Below are 22,646 nucleotides of genomic sequence, written 5' to 3'. Positions count from 1 at the left end.
GGGCCACCCCGCCTCGGTGGGATACGGCCGGTGTGTTGAAAGAAAGAAGAAAGATACACATCCCTCTGGGTTTTCTTCTATTTTCTTTCTAGTTCTTGATCTTGTTTATTTCCTCTTATCTCCATGGGGAAGTGGAACAGAATTCTTCCTCCGTAAGCCATGCGTGCTGTAAGAGGCGACTAAAATGCCGGGAGCAAGGGGCTAGTAACCCCTTCTCCTATATATATTACCAAATGTAAAAGGAGAAATTTTCGTTTTTTCTTTTGGGTCACCCCGCCTCGGTGAGATACAGCCGGTGTGTTGAAAGAAAGAAAGAAAAGGATTGCTGGTGTCCATTTTTCTGTCTCATAAACATGCAAGATTACAGGTACGTCTTGCTACTACTTCTTACACATAGGTCACAGTACACATACATGTACAAGCATATACAGTGGACCCCGCATAACGATCACCTCCGAATGCGACCAATTATGTAAGTGCGTTTGTACGTGTATGTTTGGGGGTCTGAAATGGACTAATCTACTTCACAATATTCCTTATGGGAACAAATTCGGTCAGTACTGGCACCTGAACATACAGTACTTCTGGAGTGAAAAAATATCGTTAACTGGGGGTCCACTGTACATGTATACATGTATATATATATATACACACCCCTCTGGGTTTTCTTCTATTTTCTTTCTAGCTCTTGTTCTTGTTTATTTCCTCTTATCTCCATGGGGAAGTGGAACAGAATTCTTCCTCCGTAAGCTATATGTGTTGTAAGAGGCGACTAAAATACCAAGAGCAAGGGGCTAGTAACCCCTTCTCCTGTATAAATTACTAAATTTAAAAAGAGAAACTTTTGTTTTTCTTTTTGGGCCACCCTGCCTTGGTGGGATACGGCTGGTTTGTTGAAAAAAAAATATATATATATATATATATCCACAGCTGCATAACTTAAAAGTTTCTATGGTGATCCTAATTTTATATAATGCATGCAATTATAAAACTTCCAAAAGTTTTCTGTACCATGTACAGCACTACACTGCACTAAAAACTATATTGAATAAATTAAAAAAAATGGTCATTTTTAATGCAATTAATATATTGTAGAAAGTGTTCAAATTTTTGATGACTTCACTATTATTTGTATTATTATTACACTCTTGGTGTAAACTTACTTGGAAGGCAGAGTATCGGCCACCCTTTCGGGGGCGGTTATACGAAGGTAGATGACGACGAATGAGGTCCAGTTCATTGATGTGAAGCAGGTTGTCCATCAGTAAGGATGTGATGATCCACATGCTCTGACCCCATAAGAAGAGATTCTTTGGTGTTCCTTCAACACTTGGCTGACAGTACTGAAAACCATATTCATGAAGATCATTCTCATATCCAAGACCAACTGTATCATTCCTATATCTGTGACCAACTGATTAATATTACATGCAGCTTGCTCCATTAGACTGCTTCCAAGAAATAAACAATAAAACAAAAAAAAAATACCTATGAAAATTATATTCATCATTTTTTTTTTTAACAAGTTAGCCGTCTCTCACCGAGACAGGGTGACCCAAAAAAGAAAGAAAATCCCCAAAAAGAAAATACATGTACTTTCATCATTCAACACTGTCACCTCTCTCACACATAATCACTGTTTTTGCAGAGGTGCTCAGAATACAACAGTTTAGAAGCATATAGTATAAAGATACACAACATATCCCTCCAAACTGCCAATATCGCAAACCCCTCCTTTAAAGTGCATTGTACTTCCCATTTCCAGGACTCAGGTCCGGCTATATAAAAATAACCGGTTTCCCTGAATCCCTTCACTAAATATTACCCTGCTCACACTCCAACAGCTTGTCAGCAGGGCCGGATTACCGCATAGGCAAACTAGGCATTTGCCTAGGGCCCCGTGCATTTGGGGGCCCCACGGTCCAAGGGGTTCAGGGGCTCATTCAAGACTGCGCACATGGTGCAAGTGCAAAGGGGTCCCTAGCTAAAAACTTTAAGTGTTTGGAGAGTAAAATTTATTTTTAAAAATTAATCAAAACAAAAATAAATAATGAAATAAAATAAAATAAAAATAAATAAACCTAACCATAGATGGCAACACTCAACACGCCTTTGTTTACATCAGAACAGCTGTGTTTTCCCGCTAATGGGTGAGTATGGGAGATTCCTCTCCAATTTTCTGTAGTAATTACACGTTATCTAGACTTGTACTGTGACAAATTAACTGAAGTGTTGTTGATAGACATTGATGTGTATGGATAAATGTTTGTTTTCGCCTCTAAATGTTAAGGGAGGTACCTGATAGGGTTACTTGACCAGTAAAGACGCATGGACCAGTAAAGACGCATTTTTGGTAAAAATACTATAAAGAAAAACCTAAAAACGAAACTGACTTCCGTTTATAGGTTTTAAAAGCACTTTGTCCTGTCTTTAAGTCTTTATCATTTCAATAACAGATCTCAATTGACTGATGTTCTACATCACTTCCGTCGCAAATGCTTAGTTTTCAAGTTGCGACGGAAGTGATGTAGAACATCAATTAATTTACTACATATTTCCCCAGAAACACATAAGCCACATCAGAAAATCGTTGGTTGGGTGAAACTGAAAATTGTCCCTGCATTCTTTAATTCTCATGTCTTTATCTATGGTGGTAGGCCATATATCATGCAAAACATAATGATTAGTTTAGTTATGAAAATGGTAATATAAATACCATTGTGCATTGTTCTTGGACTCAGTATGATTTCTGTTTCAGTAAATTGGAGATCAAGGAGGATGAATTAGTAAAATATTCATAGCCCAAATCACTAACCTAATCTATGGTAAAAGTTCTGTATATGACTCCTTTCTGGTAACGTTTTGAATTTTTAGATGCGCAGCCAGAGGAAAGGGGGCTAAAAGGGCCCTATCCCCCCAATTGACAGAAAAAAAAATTAATAATAATTAAAAAATTAATAATAATTGATAATGAAAAATTTGTATTTGCATGATTACAGACAGTGATACATCCTTATTATGGCATCTCGTGAACGTGATGTTGGACGTTCTTATGCGAGTGGGTCACAGAAAAGAAAGAAGAAAATTCAAGAAGAACAACAGAAAAAGAAAGATGTAGGAAGCTGCAGAAAGATCACAGACATGCTCACAAAAACAGTTTCTGATGTTACCAGTACAGATGAATCTGTAGATACGTCAGATCATACAGGAAGCCCTCCCTCCATTATTTCTCAGCCAGCATCTACTTCTTTTGTGTCTCCTCTCAATGTCTCAACGGACATTTCATCCACAGGATTTGTCTTAAAAGATCCTGCCTCATGGCCAAATGTAATCCCAGATTCTCTACGTAATGCTTTCATTGCAGAAAACTTCAGTCAAACTCTGAACATTGACTTTAGGAAATCAGCAAGGATTTATGATGATGGAAGTCGTCGTTGTTTAAAGTCATCTATGTTTTATAGGAAGCTTGCAAATTCAGAAACTGTGAAAAGATCATGGATAGTATACTCTGAAAGCTCAGGAAAAGTGTACTGTTCAGCATGCAAGTTATTTTCTACCAAAGAAAATACCTTCACACAGGGGTTCAATGACTGGAAAAATTCCAAGCGTTTCGAGGAACATGAAAACAGCACCACTCGTAGGAGCTGCATTTTAGCCAGTGTATTTCGTGCACAGAAAAAAGGCTTATTGGATTCTCATTTGGAAAATCAAACTGAAAAAGAGCGCACTTATTGGAGAAAAGTTCTAGAAAAGTTGTTGCTGTTGTAAAATTCTTAGCTCTAAGAGGACTTGCTTTCCGTGGAGAAAATGAGGTTTTTGGTTCGGAAAACAATGTCAATTTCCTAGGGATCATAGAACTGTTAGCACAATTCGATCCATTCTTAGCAAATCATGTGTCACGCCTTGGGAATGCAGGAAGAGGCACTGTCTCTTACATGTCATCTACTATATGCAATGAATTTATTGAACTGATGACTAAGAAGGTCCTCAATAACATCATAGCAGCTGTGAAAACTGCAAAATACTTTGCAATAAGTGTAGATTCAACACCAGATATTTCACATACAGATCAATTGACATTCATTGTTCACTTTGTCGACTCCAGTGGTAAGCCTGTAGAGTGCTTTATAAAATTCATTCCTCTTTCAGGCCATGATGAAGAAACAATGATGAATGTAGTACTGGATACTCTGCTTGAACATGATCTCTCTATTATGGATTGCCGTGGCCAGAGCTACGACAATGCAAGTAACATGTCGGGTAAATATAATGGATTGCAAGCCCGTATCAAGCAAATCAACCCACTTGCTGAATATGTGCCCTGCTCAGCACATTCTCTTAATCTTGTTAGGTCATGTGCTGCGGAGTGTTGTGTCGCTGCAGTTTCATTTTTTGGGCTTTTACAAGCACTCTTTAATTTTTTCTCTGCTTCAACGCATCGGTGGAGTGTACTCAAGTCAACCATTCATGGAGATGTCATCAAATCATTATCAACAACAAGGTGGTCAGCACAGCATGATGCAACACATGCTTTGAAAGACAGCTTTGCTGAAATACGTTCTGCTTTGATCCAAATAGCAGAGGATGAAGACCAGACAGCAACTACAAGAAGCAAAGCAGCCAGTTTAGCATCAAAATTGGAAGATTTTGAATTGGCCTTACTCTGTGTGCTTTGGGACTGTATACTGGAACGGTTAAATGCCACGAACAAGACACTTCAGAAAATTGAAATTGAAATGGCTACTTGTGCTAACCTCTATGCAGGCTTAGTGGAATGTGTAAGCTCACTTCGCCATGATGAAGCTTTTGAAATGTTTGAAGAGAAAGCTGGTGAAAGACTACAGTTACCGGGCTGATCATCAGCGGTCAAGGAAGAGGAAACGCAATTTTGAAGAGCCAGACAATGAAATTGTGTTGCTACCAAGGCAGAAATGTAAGACAGCTACATACTTCGTCATTCTGGATTCACTGATTACAGAATTGGTGAAAAGAAAAGAAATCTACCAGAATCTCAATGACAAGTTTGGATTTCTGTTCAAAATTACTACTATGCCAGATGCAGAATTGAGAAAAGCTGCATTAAAGTTGCAACAACACCTTTCAGCAGATGTTCAGGACACATTTGTTGAAGAAATAGTTCATTTTTCTGGGTATATGAATCAGATTAAAGCTCCACCTGAAAAATGTGTGCCCTCAGCTGCTTTGAAACATTTAAGAAATGCAGGTATCTCAGAAACCTTCCCTAATGTTGACATAGTGTATCGCCTTTACCTAACACTTCCAGCTAACTGTGAAGGAGAACGTTCATTTTCTGTTTTGAAAAGAGTGAAAAACCAGCTCCATTCAACAATGAGCCAAGACAAATTGTGTAACCTAGCCTTGTTGACCATTGAGTCTGATCTAACAAGAAATATTGATTTTCAGAATATAATTGATGATTTTGCCAATATAAAATCCAGAAAAAAGTTTATTTAAGAAGTGCCTGTGAATATAAAAAATTCTTTACTTTCTTGAGTTTATATGATTTGATAGTCTTATGCATGATGCAATGATAACAATACTGGTCAGTGATTTATAAAGGGAATAATAGTGCTGTAGTGGTTATGCCGAATATAATAGGTACATGATGTCACTACTTCAATAGCCTAATCTAGTAATACTATGCTGTCTTGAGTTTATTCTCTTTAAAATGCATGATTTAACAAGATAGTTATAATGGCTGTTGGTAAATGGTTTTGGTTGTCTTGATGTACTTTCCCTATTAAATTTAATCTAAATAGCCAGAATGTATTTAATTAGACCTTAATCAGGCTCACACCGACCCCCCCCGCACCCCCAAGCTGGAAGGGGTCGCTTCGCTTACCCGTAACTCAAAGGGGCCCCGCCAATCTGAATAGCCTAGGGCCCGGAGACTTCTTAATCCGGCCCTGCTTGTCAGGTCCCAAATACCATTCGTCTCCATTTACTCCTATCTAACATGCTCACGCACGCTTGCTGGAAGTCCAAGCCCCTCGCCCACAAAACCTCCTTTACCCCCTCCCTCCAACATTTTTGAGGATGGCCCCTATCCCGCCTTCCTTTCCCTACAGATTTATACGCTCTCCATGTCATTCTACCTTGATCCATTCTCTCTAAATGACCAAACCACCTCAACAATTCCTCTTCAGCCCTCTGAGTAATACTTTTATCAACTCCACACCTCCTAATTTCCACACTCCGAATTTTCTGCATAATATTTAAACCACACATTGCCCTTAGACAGGACATCTCCACCGCCTCCTCGCTGCAGCATTTACAACCCAAGCTTCACACCCATATAAGAGCGTTGGTACTACTATTCATACATTCCCTTCTTTGCCTCCATAGATAACATTTTTTGTCTCCACGTATACCTCAATGCACCACTCACCTTTTTTCCTTCATCAATTCTATGATTAACCTCATCCTTCATAAATCCATCTGCTGAGACGTCAACTCCCAAATATCTGAAAACATTCACTTCTTCCCTACTCCTCCTCCCCAATTTGATATCCAATTTTTCTTTATCTAAATCACTTGTTGTTAAGGTGGTTTGGTCATTTAGAGAGAATGGATCAAATTAGAATGATAATGGAGAGCGTATGAATCTGTAGGGGAAGGAAGGCGGGGTAGAGGTCGTCCTCGAAAAGGTTGGAGGGAGGGGGTAAAGGTGGTGTTGTGGGCGAGGGGTTTGGACTTCCAGCAAGCGTGCGCGAGCGTGTTAGATAGGAGTGAATGAAGACGAATGGTATTTGGGACCTGACAAGCTGTTGGAGTGTGAGCAGGGTAATATTCAGTGAAGGGATTCAGGGAAACCGGTTATTTTACATAACCGGACTTGAGTCCTGAAAATGGGAAGTACAATGCCTGCACTCTAAAGGAGGGGTTTGGGATATTGGCAGTTTGGAGGGATATATTGTGTGTATTTTTATACGTATATACTTCTAAACTGTTGTATTCTGGGCACCTCTGCAAAAACAGTGATTATGTGTGAGTGAGGTGAAAGTGTTGAATGATGTTGAAAGTATTTTCTTTTTGGGGATTTTCTTTCTTTTTGGGTCACCCTGCCTCGGTGGGAGGCGGCCGACTTGTTGAAAAAAAAAAAAAAAAAGTCAAGAACAAAAATTGTAAGCTAACATTTTTGTCTTGCAGCAAAACATTTTGTAGCATTTTGCTGACTTATATTCATTGCACTACTACTACTACAGTAATTATGTTACTGTATCTGTCTATATACACCACAGTCATATACATCATGAATTGTCTTCATGTAATGGCACCCACCTGAGAGCCTGGCTCTGCTCTCTCCTCCTCAATATTATCCTTGTGAAAGTAGTAGTACATTGGTATGACTGGATCTATCAGGAAAATAAAGAATAAATACATAAATCACCTGTTTACACAAACTAGTATTTTTATCCGTATACGTATTTGAATAAATACATACATAAATCACCTGTTTACACAAACTCGTATTTTTGTCTATATTTCAATATTTGGAAAGCTCTGGAGAGCTATTATATACTAAAAACAATAGGATCCTGTTTTTGGATTTTGTTAAAAGGGATTATACTTTAATTATCTGAGGAGCAATATATGAATCACTATTATATATGCCGAATATATTTACATAGCTTATAGGTAGTAGGTTGGTAGACAGCAACTGCCCAGGGAGGTACTACCGTCCTACCAAGCGAGTGTAAAACGAAAGCCTGTGATTGTTTTACATGATGGTAGGATTGCTGGTGTCCATTTTTCTGTCTCATGAACGTGCAAGATTTCAGGTACGTCTTGCTACTTCTACTTACACTTAGGTCACACTACACATACATGTACAAGCACATATAAACACACACCCCTCTGGGTTTTCTTCTATTTTCTTTCTAGTTCTTATTCTTGTTTATTTCCTCTTATCTCCATGGGGAAGTGGAACAGAATTCTTCCTCCGTAAGCCATGCGTGTTGCAAGAGGTGAGTAAAATGCCGGGAGCAAGGGGCTAGTAACCCCTTCTCCTGTATATATTACTAAATGTAAAAGGAGAAACTCTCATTTTTCCTTTTGGGCCACCCCACCTCGGTGGGATACGGCCGGTGTGTTGAAAGAAAGAAAGAAAAGATTTACATAGCTGTTAGGGGGAAATAAAATTGAAGTTTTTGATATATCTTATAACACTTGAAAGTGTTTACACTTCATTTAAGACTATTTATAATATTAATATAAGCCATAATTTCTTTGAATAAAGGATACATGTATTAAAGAAGACAAACAAACTAGTATGTCTACAAGCTTTTTTAAATAATTTAATTCACTTTAATTACTTTCCTTAATAATGCATCTATAGTTCTATAACACTGAATTCTTGAAGTGCATGTAGTTTGATAATGACTACTTCTCGAATTGCATGTAATTATAAAACGATGACTTAGTATATGATCTACAATAACTTCTTAATTATGCTGAAGCCAAAATATTTAAATAAGGCTTATTCCTTGTGAAAACTAACACAACAGAAACATTAAAGTATTTAACTCAGCAGCTATCTCCCACTGAGGAGGGTGACATGAAAAAGAAGAATATTGTTAAATTTACATGATCAAGGAAGAGATTCTTTGAAAACAGCCATTATTACATTTTTTTTTTTTTTTTTTTCAACAAGTCGGCCGTCTCCCACCGAGGCAGGGTGACAAGACGGCCGAATTATTACAGATTAAATAAAAGAAGTACCTCCCCACTTATCTCTCTTCAGAAGAGGTTTTAGTTTGTTTTTGTACTCTTCCACCTGTTCTTCTTTACTCTTGAACATGCCTTCTAAAATCATGTACAAGTAGAATAAGGGCCACTGGCATTCTATCTTCTCAAATTCCTGTGATAAAATAAAATACAATATAATAAGGAATCCACTGTTTAAACTATAATTATAACTATTACTCTAGATGCAACTTAAGCTGACAGTTTGATTTTTGACCAGCTGTTGGCCTGAAGTCAGAGGTGGTTGGCTGACTCACAAATAGCCAACCCCTCTTAACCACTGCCCATGCTCAGGAACCGGCCATGTTCAAGCCAATTATTCACAATCAGATTATCAAGTATTATTCACCCTTAAAGGATAACGATTCCTGAACATAAAGCCAATGTCTGAACCATGTAAACAAGCTCCTAAGTAGCTAAGATGAAATTTAAATAAAGTAACATAAAAAGTGAGATACTGATTGCGCAGAAAATGAAACAGGGTAAAATAATGCGTGTATTTTGGCCTCAGAGACTCTCTTCAGGTTGAAGTAAACAGCCCCTCCATTAAAAATATCACTGTTGTTTTTTTCAGGAGTTTTACCTTTGTTTCTGCACTGTGATAAAACCTCCTTTTCTTGTCTTCCATAACCGTTCCATAACCATCTCGGTGAAATCTCTTGAACCCGTACTTGCCTTCCAAGGAGTTAATGATCTGTTAAAGATTATTTAACATCTTTTAAATTTTTACAATAAATTATATCTTTCAATATTTTATAATAAATTGCCAAGTTATAATAATTTTATAATAAACCTCTGACATATTATCTTTTCCATCCTTACTCACAAACATTCTATATCTGTATACTGTATATAATAATTATCTGTGACCAAAAGAATTATTTATTAGCATTTATAATTATCACTTCCCTTTAATGAGCATTTATAATGATCTCTCATCTATAATGAGAAATTATAATTATCTGTTATCTATAATAAGCATTTATCTTTTATCTATAATGAGCATTTATAATTACAGATTATGGAAAAAGTGGGGTTTGAACTCATGGCAACTGAATGCTAAAACTCACAGGCCAGATTCATCCAACTAGGTATATCTCTGTACACCATAGCAAAGTTTTCTATGATGTCCCCAGAAATAAGCTGCATGACAATCATGAGAATGATGGTAAAAGGAGAGGTAGGAGTATTCTGGGTTAGTTCCACATTTTACAGCGAACAAATGCTCTGCTGTCGAGAACAACACCCTTCCACCCCCCACCCCCAATTCTGATTGGCTAAATATGAGGAAAAAAAATCATCAATGGTACTTCAGCCTCCAAGACACTGGGTAAATTTTCAAAACTTATTTAAGGCAAAAATAACATAATCAATGCTGTAAAATATGGTATATCAAATACTCCTTAAAGGTGGGCTTATACAGTAAGCACATCAGCAATGAAGCAAAATTCGAAAATGAAGGTGGTATGCTCTGTGACAAATAGGACAATCAATGAAAAGATGGACTGTCATCATAACCTGATAATTTTTGCAGTTGTATTAGGCACTTCTCCATTGGATCAGCATGTGATGAACACACAAGCTCAAAAGTGCTATTTTCCACAATTAATAGTGAAGAAAAGATGAAGGCCAGAATGACTATTGTGATTCAATGTAACAAACCTTGATGATAACTACTGCACATCAATAATGCTACCAGCAATCTCACAAATTTTGAGACCAAAGCAGAAAATAATTGGAAAATGGTAACTGCTTGCAGGAGAATAAGAAGCTCTGAACTGAGGAATGCAGAGAGGAATCTGCAAGTTCATTAAATGCCCTTAACCTACCATGACCTTCCGCACCTGAACATTCCACTGAATGTATTTAAAATTTGAGACAATACACTAAAATATAACATACACTTCTAAGGCAACTAACCTGTGATCTAGTTTTTGAGTACAACATCTGGTCATGAGTTGCAAAAGCAGGGAATGATATGGTGGGCAGTAGACTTGCATCCACATTCTAGAAAAAAAAAAATGTTTCAAATATAAACAGGCAAAGTATTTATATAGATGGTTTCTAGGTAGAAACACGTTGCAGATATTCAGCAGTATAGCCAGGAATCTTGAAAGTAAAATTCCTTATACAAGTTTAACAACAAAATGAAAGGCTCTCACTGCTGATTTTCTTATATTCTCATGATTAATATAAAATAATAGTTTACATATACAGGTTAATCTTATTTGGTGCATCAAGAATCAATGAGTATGACAAATGAAGTGCAAATACAAAGATGCATTAAATAGGATGTTGCCAAATAAAGATGTTTATGAAAAAGGATAAGTGTAAATAAATAAGGTGACTTTACCTAGTGTTTGATATTAGTAGTAACAGGGCACAGTGGGGAAAAACACACAAAATAACAAAAATACAGGTGATCAAATACCTTTGAGCTAGATTCTCTTGGTAATAATGTTTCGAAGATACTACGGTTTCGGTTGTGTGCATCAATATCAACAAAGATGACGGACCATGATGCACCTTTCTCTCCAAAAAGGTTACAACCATTGATAGCTTCGAGTGCTGCTTTGGCCATTCCAATGGAACTGTTACCCAAATGAAAAGAATAAATGTTATGCACCTTTCAAGCAATTTTCTACATATCTTGATAAACACGAGATTTTTTTTACCAAGTTAGAATCTTGGAAAAACAGGACAAACTAAGGTCACCTATGAATATACTACTAATTTACAAACCACAGTTTGAACCCCTCCTCCACCCGTCTGTTTATTCACTGACAGTTGTTTATTACAACTTAGAGTTCACACTAATAATTGTATAAGAATTTCTTGATGATTCCCCATTTCACTATTTTATTATGACTCATTAACCCTTTGAGGGTCGACAGGCCCTCTCCGAGACTCGTTCTCAGGGTCAGCCAAATTTCGAAAAAATAAAACTAATAATTTTTTCTTATGAAAAGATAGAGAATGTTTTCCCGATCATAATGACACCAAAAGTATGAAATTTGATGGAAAACTTACGGAATTATGCTCTCGCGAAGTAAGCGGTCTCGGCGATGTTTACGCATCGGCGATTTAGCCCACTTTGAGCCCTATTTTCGGCCAATTCCAATGTACTAGTCGACAAAAAACATGAATATTTCGCTAGAACTCCATTTTTTCTATCGAATGAGTGCAAGAAACCACCCATTTACCAATTTCAACTATCCAGTACAGTGGTCAGAATTTAGCAATTTTGCCAATTTCACACAAATTTCAAAAGATGCCAATTTCCGAATAGGGTCCAGAATAAACAAGAAAGACATTCCTGGCACTAAAATGACATTTCCTCTCTTCATTAGTCAGGTCTCAAGGCCCCTCTTACTTTCTTTTGCTTTCCACTTTGAATTTTTATTCTCACAAAAAATAGAAGATTTACTGTTATGCAGACTACTGCATTAGTGTAAAAAATGGTATAAATAATATTGGCGCACTTGCGAAAGAATATTAGACTCACCAGTTGACGTGTATTGGATGCTTGGCATGATTTGTTTACTTTCGAACTTTGGTAAAAATCGAACATTTCTGCTACTTTGAGCTCAATTTCAAGGTACTTTTCATTGTAAAACCAGTCAAAATCATCTCAATTTCTGTAACATGTCCTCCATTCTATAAAATGAGACCAAGAAAACCAGAATACAACAATAAATACCATACGAAAATACAGTGCAAAGTCGCTGTTTTATTCCAAAAAATCGGTCAAAGTTTTTTTTTTTCTCATTATGCACTGTGTGCTGCAGGATTTTTTTTATACTGTGCACACTGACCACATAGACCCATTCTTTCATATGTAGGCCTACCAGCTTTCTCCCACTAGATTTGAGGGCGCTAGAATTTAGGCGTACTAGTATGTCAAAAACCCTGGGTCGTAAGCCGTACTAGTACGGCCAAAACCCTCTAAGGGTTAATCATTTTTTCCTGTATTTCCTATTCACCTTTCTGTGAGCCTTCACAAAGGCATTACAACCTCTCCTCATTTAGTGATGTACTCATTTACGGACAGGCTCTCTGACCAGTATACACACCTAAATAATGTATATTAGAGTTGATTTCCTCTATTCTGTTTATTACAATATACAGTACACTACTGTATAAACGTTTAAAAATATACCAGAAATGTTATAAATTGTGCAAAGGTGACATTAAAACAATATCAAAGATGGTTGGCACAAACCCACTACCATTAGAGTATGCTCCTCACTAAGTGACGAATTTGTTTACTGATGTGGTATTAGGAACAGAACTCAGTCATTAAGTGAAGAGAGGCTGTATTTCTTTCCACACATAATGAGGAATCTCCTAATTCACAGAACTAAATGGAAAACAATATCCTTCGGTAATCTTCTTTCTTTCAACACACCGGCCGTATCCCACCGAAGCGGGGTGGCCCAAAAGGAAAAACGAAAGTTTCTCCTTTTACATTTAGTAATATGTATACTATACAGTAGAAGAGGTTACTAGCCCCTTGCTCCTGGCATTTTAGTCGCCTCTTACAACATGCATGGCTTACGAAGGAAGAATTCTGTTCCACTTCCCCATGGAGGTAAGAGGAAATAAACAAGAACAAGAACTAGAAAGAAAATAGAAGAAAACCCAGAGGGGTGTGTTTATATATGTTTGTACATGTATGTGTAGTGTGACCTAAGTGTAAGCAGAAGTAGCAAGACATACCTGAAATCTTGCATGTGTACGAGACAGAATAAAAAGACACCAGCAATCCTACCATCATGTAAAACAATTACAGGCTTCCATTTTACACTCACTTGGCAGGACGGTAGTACCTCCCTGGGCGGTTGCTGTCTACCAACCTATTACTTAGAATCCTTCGGTAATATCTTTACAATTTGGTTTTCGAAGACCAGATGTCAGCAAGAGAGAGACAGCAAAGCATGGGAAAGAGCAAGATTACATTGCCTTCCACTACACAGATCAGTGTATCTCAAAACGTGGACCTTGATCCATGTAGGGGATCAAGGCCTTCACCTGCTGGGTTGTCCGATAAATTGGCTGAGAAAAGCTGACAGATTTATATAGGAAATAGAATACGAAACATCATAAACATGTTTGTACACGTCTTTTACACAAAAATGACAGACAAACTGACAAGAAAATTCATTGCAAGTCATTCTCTCACTGATGTGGGCACATTTAGAAAAGAATGAAGACCATGACTACATTACCTTGCATGCAGCTCAGGGGTACCATTGTTGTACTTGCTGCCACGTTCCCACATCCCAAAGTCTGGGGTACGGTATGCTCTCTCCACATAGTATACTAAATTCTGAACAAATGTCACTTCATCCATTGTGTATATGATTTGTAGTCCAGAATTGATCATCTGTACCAGAAACAGCAGGTAGAGGGATACTACATCAATCTGAAATACAAGAGCAACAAAATTAAAAAGAATTTTAAAATGCCATTATGAAATATTTCTTTACCCTGTATAGCTGACTTGTATTTACATAACAAATTAGTGTCTGGAAATTAAAGGGAGAAAATTCATAGCAGGGAAGAGAATGCAGGGCAAGGGGTAGAGTAGTGAGGTGCATGCATGTGTGAGAGCCTAGCAGATATGAACTGTTAATTTTACTAAATATTGGAGATTCAAAGGACTAATCACTAAATGAAGAGCTCAATTCATAATAGGAAAGGAAGAGAGGTTTTAAGTGAAATGGGAACAGAATAAGAAAAAAATTATAGCATTTATTATACCTGAAGGGATCTTTTTTTCTTCTTCCTAGCTTGTACATTTAACTCTTGCTAATCACAGCTTCAATGGATTGTGGTTAAATTTTTGTGACCTATTTTGACATTCAAGATGCAGGACCTTGAACCAATGATGTCAAAAATTTACACAATTCATTCAATGCAACAATAAATCAATACAAATCGAAGTGGTAGAGCACTCAATTCACAACCAATAAAGACCAGAGTTCAATTTCCAGGCATATCAAGATGTCTGGACCTGTCTCCTTACACCTGCTGCCCATGCTTACCTAGCAGTAAATTGGTCAGTGGATGTTAGTAAACTGTTGTGGGTGGTATCCTGGGAAAGTTGGTAGTATAACATAGATATGGCTGGGATAATGGTTCTTACCTTGTAAACTGATTTGTAAAAAAAAAAAAAAAAAGGATATAGATGGTTCCAACTTACTTGAAGATGACCATAGTTATCAGATGATATAACTTCCTCTCCAGTTATCAGATGAAACTTGGAGTGTAATGCATATTTAGGGTTTTGGCCCTTCTTGAAGTTTTCTACAAGATTAGTCTGGCGCATCCAGCATGTGAGTATCCCACGCATGCACTTGACACATGACTGGCCTAGCTCATATGCCTTCCCACGATCATCATCTATACGCCTACAAAGGAAAGAAGTAAAGCTGCATACATCTTAACACATTAATATACAGCTGATTGTTGATTATCCGGCTCCTCAAGAAAAAGGAAAAACAAAAACAAACTTTAAATAAGTGCATCATCTCTTCAGAACCACTCACTGTTGTGCATTCCTTTTCTACCTATCTGCAGTTATCAGCACTACTAAATAATGTTGGATGCCAAATATCCAACTGTTAGAAAACTGATGATCTACCGTATACAAGTTTATGAGTAAAAAGTGATAAACATGAATCCGCACTGAAAACTGAAGCAATGAAGTAATCCACAGTACAGTGAGTAACTATATCATGCTCTGATTTCCAAAATGAGCTTTCAAATTCTCAGAAAAATAAAATTCTAAAGTTTGTGTTCTCTTGTACCTTGCAGGCAGTTTAAAATCTGCCTGCCCCCCCCCCCCCCCCCCCCCAAAAAAAAAAAAAAAAAATTACGTAAAATTGACTTTTGCAAAAGACTTTCTATAGCTGCACTTTTAAATGGGACCATCCAAGACATAATCCAGTATTAAAAGTATGTACAGTAGTGATTTTTGGCAAAGTTCCACTTACTTTTCACTCAGCATGCAAATGAATAGCTTCAAATAAATTAAAGACTGTTTCTAAAAATTGCTACAAAGGAGGCTCACTGCAAAATTTCAATAGGAAGTTTCATTTTATGAAAGTTTACAAAAAAGGGATGCAAACTGTCAAATCAATGTGTAAAGGCCCTGTTGACAATTTATGAAAGTTGGGAAAAATTACGAGATACAGTACACTCTCTAACCGGGATAATAAATACAATACTAAAATAAAAATATTTAACATAAGCTTTCTTTGATCTCTTGCAAATTTTCTATTAGAAGAGGGAAGGGGAAGAAAGTAAGCCTAAAAAAAAAAAAAAAAAAAAAAAAAAAAAAAAAAAAAAAAAAGAGGACTAGATTTCACTTGTTTTTAATTTCAAACAAACTGAAGAACATTTTTAAGAGCCTTATTTACTGCCAGCACAGACACTAACATATGAATTAATGAAATTGCAAATGATATGATAAGCATTTATGATAATCAAAAATACCTTAATAATAAGAGAAAAATATGTGATTTAGTCTGCAATGCACTGAAATATTGCAAAAGACTGGGAGATACAGCAAGAAGTGAAATACCTCATGAAAAGTGAATATGACATACAGAGTCAGAGAATACAGGTTTTGTAGTGTATTAATATTCAAGTGCTCAATGTTATCATTCTACAGCATAACAGTATAGTATATAGAAAATATAAGAATTAGGGACACTGTTTAGCTGGACTTGAGTTCTGGAAGTAGGAAGTACAGTGCCTATACTCTAAAGTATAGGAGGGGATGTTGCTGTTTAGAAGTCAGTCAAATTGTGACGTCCATGAACTTTTGGAAAGAGTGATGGTAACGTATTTCATTTTCTGGGTCACCCTACCTTTTGGGAATGGGCCAATATATTGAAAGAACTACAGTATACATATTTTATTACCTATTATTCTATGTTTTCCGTATATCACTCTTTGGGATAACGTGCATGGACATAAACATGAAATTAAAGTCCTCTTAATATTAAGTACTATTAAATTGTACAAGAGGTTAATATATCACCTGTAGGCCTGGAAGAGACTCCAAATACATGCCGAGCAATAAATAGAAGTGCGCATATCAGCTACTTCAGTCTCCTGGCTGACCAGCGGGAAGATTCCAAGAGTGATGCTCTGGTTCTGTAGTAGTTGTCGCTTGACTAAAGAGGAAAATATTTAACTTATCTTCCTTTATTTCCTGCATAATGCTAATGATTTCATTGAAACACCAGTGAAACTTATCACTATAAATGCTTCAGATGATCCTATCATTAATTTTAAGGCTTAACTCTGCTAACATAATAAATTATTTATAATTTCTGCTTATCCTTTGTATATTTAACCTATAATGTCTATTATATTCATAATTACTTTTTCCCAATGCCAAATGCACCACAGTAGTAAGTCCAGATGCCTAAATACCTTCAGTGAAGTCTAATTTTATAAATAAATTTACATCCACTATGTGTAGAGGAATCCCTATTCTATAGCACTGCACTGCCAAAAACTTTTTAAAAAATTAAAAGTACAATTAAAACTTATACTAAACAAAATATTATCCACACTGAAGAAATTGCAGTTAAAATATATTTCAGTACTGATTCAAGTACAGTAATAAAAATGTTTGATAGGTCGAATTTTACATAGCGATAAATATGCCTTATACAGTTCTACACATTCACATTTTACACATTCAGTTCTATACATTCTACACAATCACATTGCTAAATAACTTTAAGATTAGGAGAGAGAAGCAGCTAGTGATAGTAGTGAAATTATATTCTTATCATGAATAAAATGAACTCATCCACCCACTTTACTTTTTATATCCTGTATCTTCTGTAAACTATGTGCTGGTGCAAGAGCAGTATTTCCTAAACAATTTGTTGGTATGTACTTGAAAAACTGCACGTATTGGCCAAAATTCAAAGAATGCATTTCAAATTATGTACAGTGGACCCCCGGTTAACGATCTTTTTTCATTCCAGAAGTATGTTCAGGTGCCAGTACTGACCGAATTTGTTCCCATAAGGAATATTGTGAAGTAGATTAGTCCATTTCAGACCCTCAAACATACACGTACAAACGCACTTACATAAATACACTTACATAATTGGTCGCATTGGGAGGTGATCGTTATGCGGGGGTCCACTGTACTAGTTATCTAGGGGAAAATGGTTTTCACTAAATGTACTTTTACTTAAGGATGGGTTATCATGGAATGCATACTATGTCATTAAATGAGGGATGCCTATACAAGTACTTGAATTATTAACTAAACCACAGAAAGGGTGGGGTTTGAACCTTCAGCAAGTGAGTCCTAAAACTCCAGTTCAGTGTGTAAGTCATTCCACCAGCTGGCTTATGCACGGGCCTGGAGTTTCAGGACTCACTTGCCATGGGTTCAAACCCCACCCATTTCGTGGTTTGTTTGCAGTTGTGTTATGATTTTGAGTCATATTTGAACTATTTACAGGATGTAAGTATGTAAGTTTATTCAGGTACGACACATATGCAACAGTTAGGTATCTTTATTTTGAAACGTTTCGCCTACTCAGTAGGCTTCTTCAGTCAAGTACAGAAAAGTTGATAGAAGCAGAAGAGACTTGAAGACGATGTAATCAGTCCATCACCCTTGAAGTTGTCAGTCTCTCAGTCTGGAGAAGAGTATTGTTCCATAGTCTGAAACAATATGGAGTTGAAGTGACAGGATGGAGCCTTATATGCTGCCAGGTGAGATGTAGGCCACTAGTAGAGGTAAGAATGTAGTCATTGGGAGGTCAAGTCCCTCTCAAGCCCAGTCATCCTCACTAGTAGAAGGGGTGATTGACTGATTACATCGTCTTCAAGTCTCTTCTGCTTCTATCAACTTTTCTGTACTCGACTGAAGAAGCTTACCGAGTAAGCGAAACGTTTCAAAATAAAGATACCTAACTGTTGCATATGTGTCTTACCTAAAAACCTGTCGGTATTTTATACCATTTTAATTTTTTTTTTTTCAACAAGTCGGCCGTCTCCCACCGAGGCAGGGTGACCCAAAAAAGAAAGAAAATCGCCAAAAAGAAAATACTTTCATCATCATTCAACACACTCACACATTATCACTGTTTTTGCAGAGGTGCTCAGAATACAACAGTTTAGAAGCATATACATATAAAGATACACAACATATCCCTCCAAACTGCCAATATCCCAAACCCCTCCTTTAAAGTGCAGGCATTGTACTTCCCATTTCCAGGACTCACGTCCGACTATATGAAAATAACCGGTTTCCCTGAATCCCTTCACTAAATATTACCCTGCTCACACTCCAACAGATCATCAGGTTCCAAGTACCATTCGTCTCCATTCACTCCTATCTAACACGCTCACGCACGCTTGCTGGAAGTCCAAGCCCCTCACCCACAAAACCTCCTTTACCCCCTCTCTCCAACCCTTTCAAGGGCGACCCCTACCCTGCCTTCCTTCCCCTATAAATTTATATGCTTTCCATGCCATTCTACTTTGATCCATTCTCTCTAAATGACCAAACCACCTCAACAACCCCTCTTCTGCCCTCTGACTAATACTTTTATTAACTCCACACCTTTTCCTGATTTCCACACTCCAAATTTTCTGCATAATATTTACACCACACATTGCCCTTAAACAGGACATCTCAACTGCCTCCAACCGTCTCCTCGCTGCTGCATTTACCACCCAAGCTTCACACCCATATAAGAGTGTTGGTACTACTATACTTTCATACATTCCCTTCTTTGCCTCCATAGATAACGTTTTTTGACTCCACATATACCTCAATGCACCACTCACCTTTTTTCCCTCATCAATTCTATGATTAACCTCATCCTTCATAAATCCATCCATTTTAATATTCAAGTTTATTCAGGTAGAGGTACATATAAGTACAGTTACATAAATTATCGTACATAGCAGCATATGTGTAGATTACCTAGGAAAACCCAAAAAGTCAGACAAAGTGACTTATTTCCATTGGGGTCCTTGAGGATAGAAGAGATGGAAAAACATAAGCAGTCAAAGTATTAGTATGTTTGAACAGAATTATATTCATGGGAAAGCATTAAATCTGTAGGAGCTGAAAAGTGCCGATAAGTGCTCAGATTATATATTTTTTAATACAATCATGACGAACAGCTAAACTCCAAAGGATAATACAGCACCTGTAAAATGGGAGATACTGTATTTAGATATGATTCAAGGGAAGAGAAGCTTCAATTCCTTCAATCAAGAGCCCTTCACCAGCATCAAAGCATTTATCTTTAAGGGTGAAACCTAAAAAAAAAAATGTATAATTCAAGGAGATTTACTAAAACAAGTCAAATACAGCTAGAGTAATAATAATTGAAAAAAAAAAAAAACTTCCAAAAAGTAGAGAGATTTACCAATGCCATAGTAGTGATCGAGCTTGCGAACAGTGTCTTCATAACTGATGACTCTAATATTTAAATCTATGTCTGAATCACAGACACTGGAAGCACGTTCTCTAGCCCGTGGATGTCTGAAAAAAACATTTCCGTATTATTACAGCTTTATTGGTCACACATCATATGTTGCAATGGAAGGCAATCAGGTCTGATTCAAGGAAGGGGAGGTCATATCCAATTCCTTGGATCACTGATCCTTCAGCATAAGTAAATAAATAAGTTTATTTAGGCACAGGAACACATAAGTACAATTATCATACAGAGTGTAAATTACCCAGGATAACTAATAAAAAGCCAGTGACTTATTTCCATTGGAGTCCTCCCTTAAAGGGTAAGAAAAGGAAATAATGACGTATGAGTTTCCAAATTGATTGATCCAGCAGATTCTGAATTGTATTTCCGAGGTCTGTTATATAGAGGGTTTACTTTAAGTATTTCTTGTGTAAATTTTTATTTTGGAAGATTAGGATAATTAAGGTAACATTTGGTAGGCTATGTAATTTAACCTGAAAATGCCACTAGTCTCTCTCTCTCTCTACATTAGGCCTGGCGGCGAGACACGCCTTGGTGCCCTGCACCATCTAAACAAATTTATTTTCCATTATCTCCATAAATAACAATTTGCACAAAAAATGGTTGCTTATTCCATTACATATATAGGTTGTATGTACTGAAAAGCGCAAAATATTGACTGAATTCCAACGAGTAGTTATTAACAACTATTACCATTTCTCGCTATCTCCTAAAATGAAAATCCCCAGAAATAGTTGTTAATTCGGTGGTATAGAGAGCTTGTACATATCTAATTTCCCAAGAAGAGCATCTTTTAATAATAACTAATATAGTTCAAGAGAAAAAATGGCCATTGACATTCCATTGGAAACAGCGATGACTGCACAAGTTTTTTTAAGTTGCAATGACTAGTGTAGAAATGGAGTGTAACGTGAACTTGTGAGACAGAAGTATCTTATGGCATGACACTGGAAGGTTGACTCACTGTGAGGGTACTGCCAAGGACGCCATAATATTACAGTTCTGTCCTTCTTCACGGTCCTCGTCCTTGTCTGCTTCAATGTCAATAGTCATGTTAAATATCTATTTCATAACAGATAAGATTGTCAAAAATTGCAATAATGCCAGACTTTTCTTCATGAACTTCTCCCGGATAATAGAATAGTTTATCACTAATTCTACACTTATATTACTTAATTAAAGTCTTTTCAATATAATTAAAAATATTTACTGTATAACCTGTATATATATTTATTTATTATAGAAGATGGAATTTTTAAATGCATAACTAAAATAGAATTTCGTCAATTCGCCCTAAGTAACTAAGTTTATTCAGGTATACACAAATAGTTAAATAAATTATCATCCATAGCAGCAAATGTGTAGAGAACCTAGGATAACCCCAAAAAAGTCACATTATTATTATTATTATCAAAAACAAAAAAGTCACAGAGTGACTTATTTCCATTGGGGTCCCTTACATTATTGGGGTCACTTACATTATTACTGTTAATGATGTGAATTTATAGTGACAGAAATGTAGTTAAATACACTAAAAATATTTATATACGGGAAGCGCTAAACCCGTAAGGGTCACATAGCCACAGGGACCGGGAGTTAACGCGGTTCGATATAAGGAAGGGAAGGTTAAGTTCAATTCCTTATATACAGACTGGTTATAAATGACCATAATTTTTAAAGGGGTGGACCGGTAAGCCAGCGGAAGGCCTCGGTCAGGTGACCAAAAGCTCCAAAGGCGGGTCATCATCTGACTAAGACCCGCGTCAGGAAACATTTGTCCTGTTTCCTGACGAACCTTACCTAACCTAACCTTCAATTCCTTGAATCAAGAGCCCCTCGCCAGCATCAAGGATTATAATCATGGGGAGCGCTAAACCCGTAGGACTATACAGCGCATGTGGGGGGGATGGGAGGTATTCAGACTCAATTCAGGGAACCGGAGCACAAATCCAATTCCCGAGGTCAAGAGCCCCTCGCCAGCATCAAGGAACCTCCCTTGAGGGGCCAGCTTCAAGGAACCTCCCTTGAGGGAAGAGTTTTATGGGAAAAAATACTGAGCTCCATCCGAATTAGCATCAGGAACCCTAAAATAAAATTTGAGCGTGTCACCCTGCACATAGTATGGGGGTTTTAATTCTTTGCACAATTTCTTTTTGCATATTTTGAAAATAAAAATTTTGATTTTGATCTGGATTCTGGAAACTGCTTTTGGTTTATTAAATTTACTTATTTTTATCAGGAAAGGGGAGAAAAGGTAAATCCAAAGGGGTGACAGGCCTGGGGTGTGTGAATTATTATTATAATCAAGGGGGAAGCGCTAAACCCGGAGGATTATACAGCGCCTGGGGGGGGGATGTGGAAGGCATTCAGGCTTAA

The 22,646-nt window shown here is 37.0% G+C and overlaps 1 protein-coding gene across 6 annotated transcripts in view; it reads right to left on the bottom strand.

The window, feature by feature from the left end:
* Positions 1-21,374, bottom strand: part of LOC128692845 (probable phosphorylase b kinase regulatory subunit beta) — an 80,816-nt gene extending 59,442 nt beyond the window's left edge. For all 6 annotated transcript variants that reach the window (XR_011392892.1, XM_070092092.1, XM_070092091.1 and 3 more), the window contains exons 1-11: positions 21,235-21,374; positions 20,196-20,311; positions 16,817-16,952; positions 14,972-15,179; positions 13,995-14,191; positions 11,198-11,357; positions 10,687-10,773; positions 9,350-9,460; positions 8,743-8,881; positions 7,303-7,376; positions 1,164-1,343 (exon numbers count right to left, since the gene is read on the bottom strand). Coding sequence is in view for 5 of the 6 variants with exons in the window: in XM_070092092.1 (XP_069948193.1) it covers positions 1,164-1,343; positions 7,303-7,376; positions 8,743-8,881; positions 9,350-9,460; positions 10,687-10,773; positions 11,198-11,357; positions 13,995-14,191; positions 14,972-15,179; positions 16,817-16,952; positions 20,196-20,311; positions 21,235-21,323 (1,497 nt within the window). In the remaining variant the exon portion in view is untranslated. The remainder of the gene's footprint in view (positions 1-1,163; positions 1,344-7,302; positions 7,377-8,742; positions 8,882-9,349; positions 9,461-10,686; positions 10,774-11,197; positions 11,358-13,994; positions 14,192-14,971; positions 15,180-16,816; positions 16,953-20,195; positions 20,312-21,234) is intronic.
* Positions 21,375-22,646: the final 1,272 nt, after the last annotated feature.

Source organism: Cherax quadricarinatus, chromosome 38 (assembly GCF_038502225.1).
Source record: "Cherax quadricarinatus isolate ZL_2023a chromosome 38, ASM3850222v1, whole genome shotgun sequence".
Lineage (NCBI taxonomy): Eukaryota > Metazoa > Arthropoda > Malacostraca > Decapoda > Parastacidae > Cherax > Cherax quadricarinatus.
Note: the sequence above shows the minus strand (reverse complement) of the source record. Positions and strands in the feature narration are given on the sequence as shown.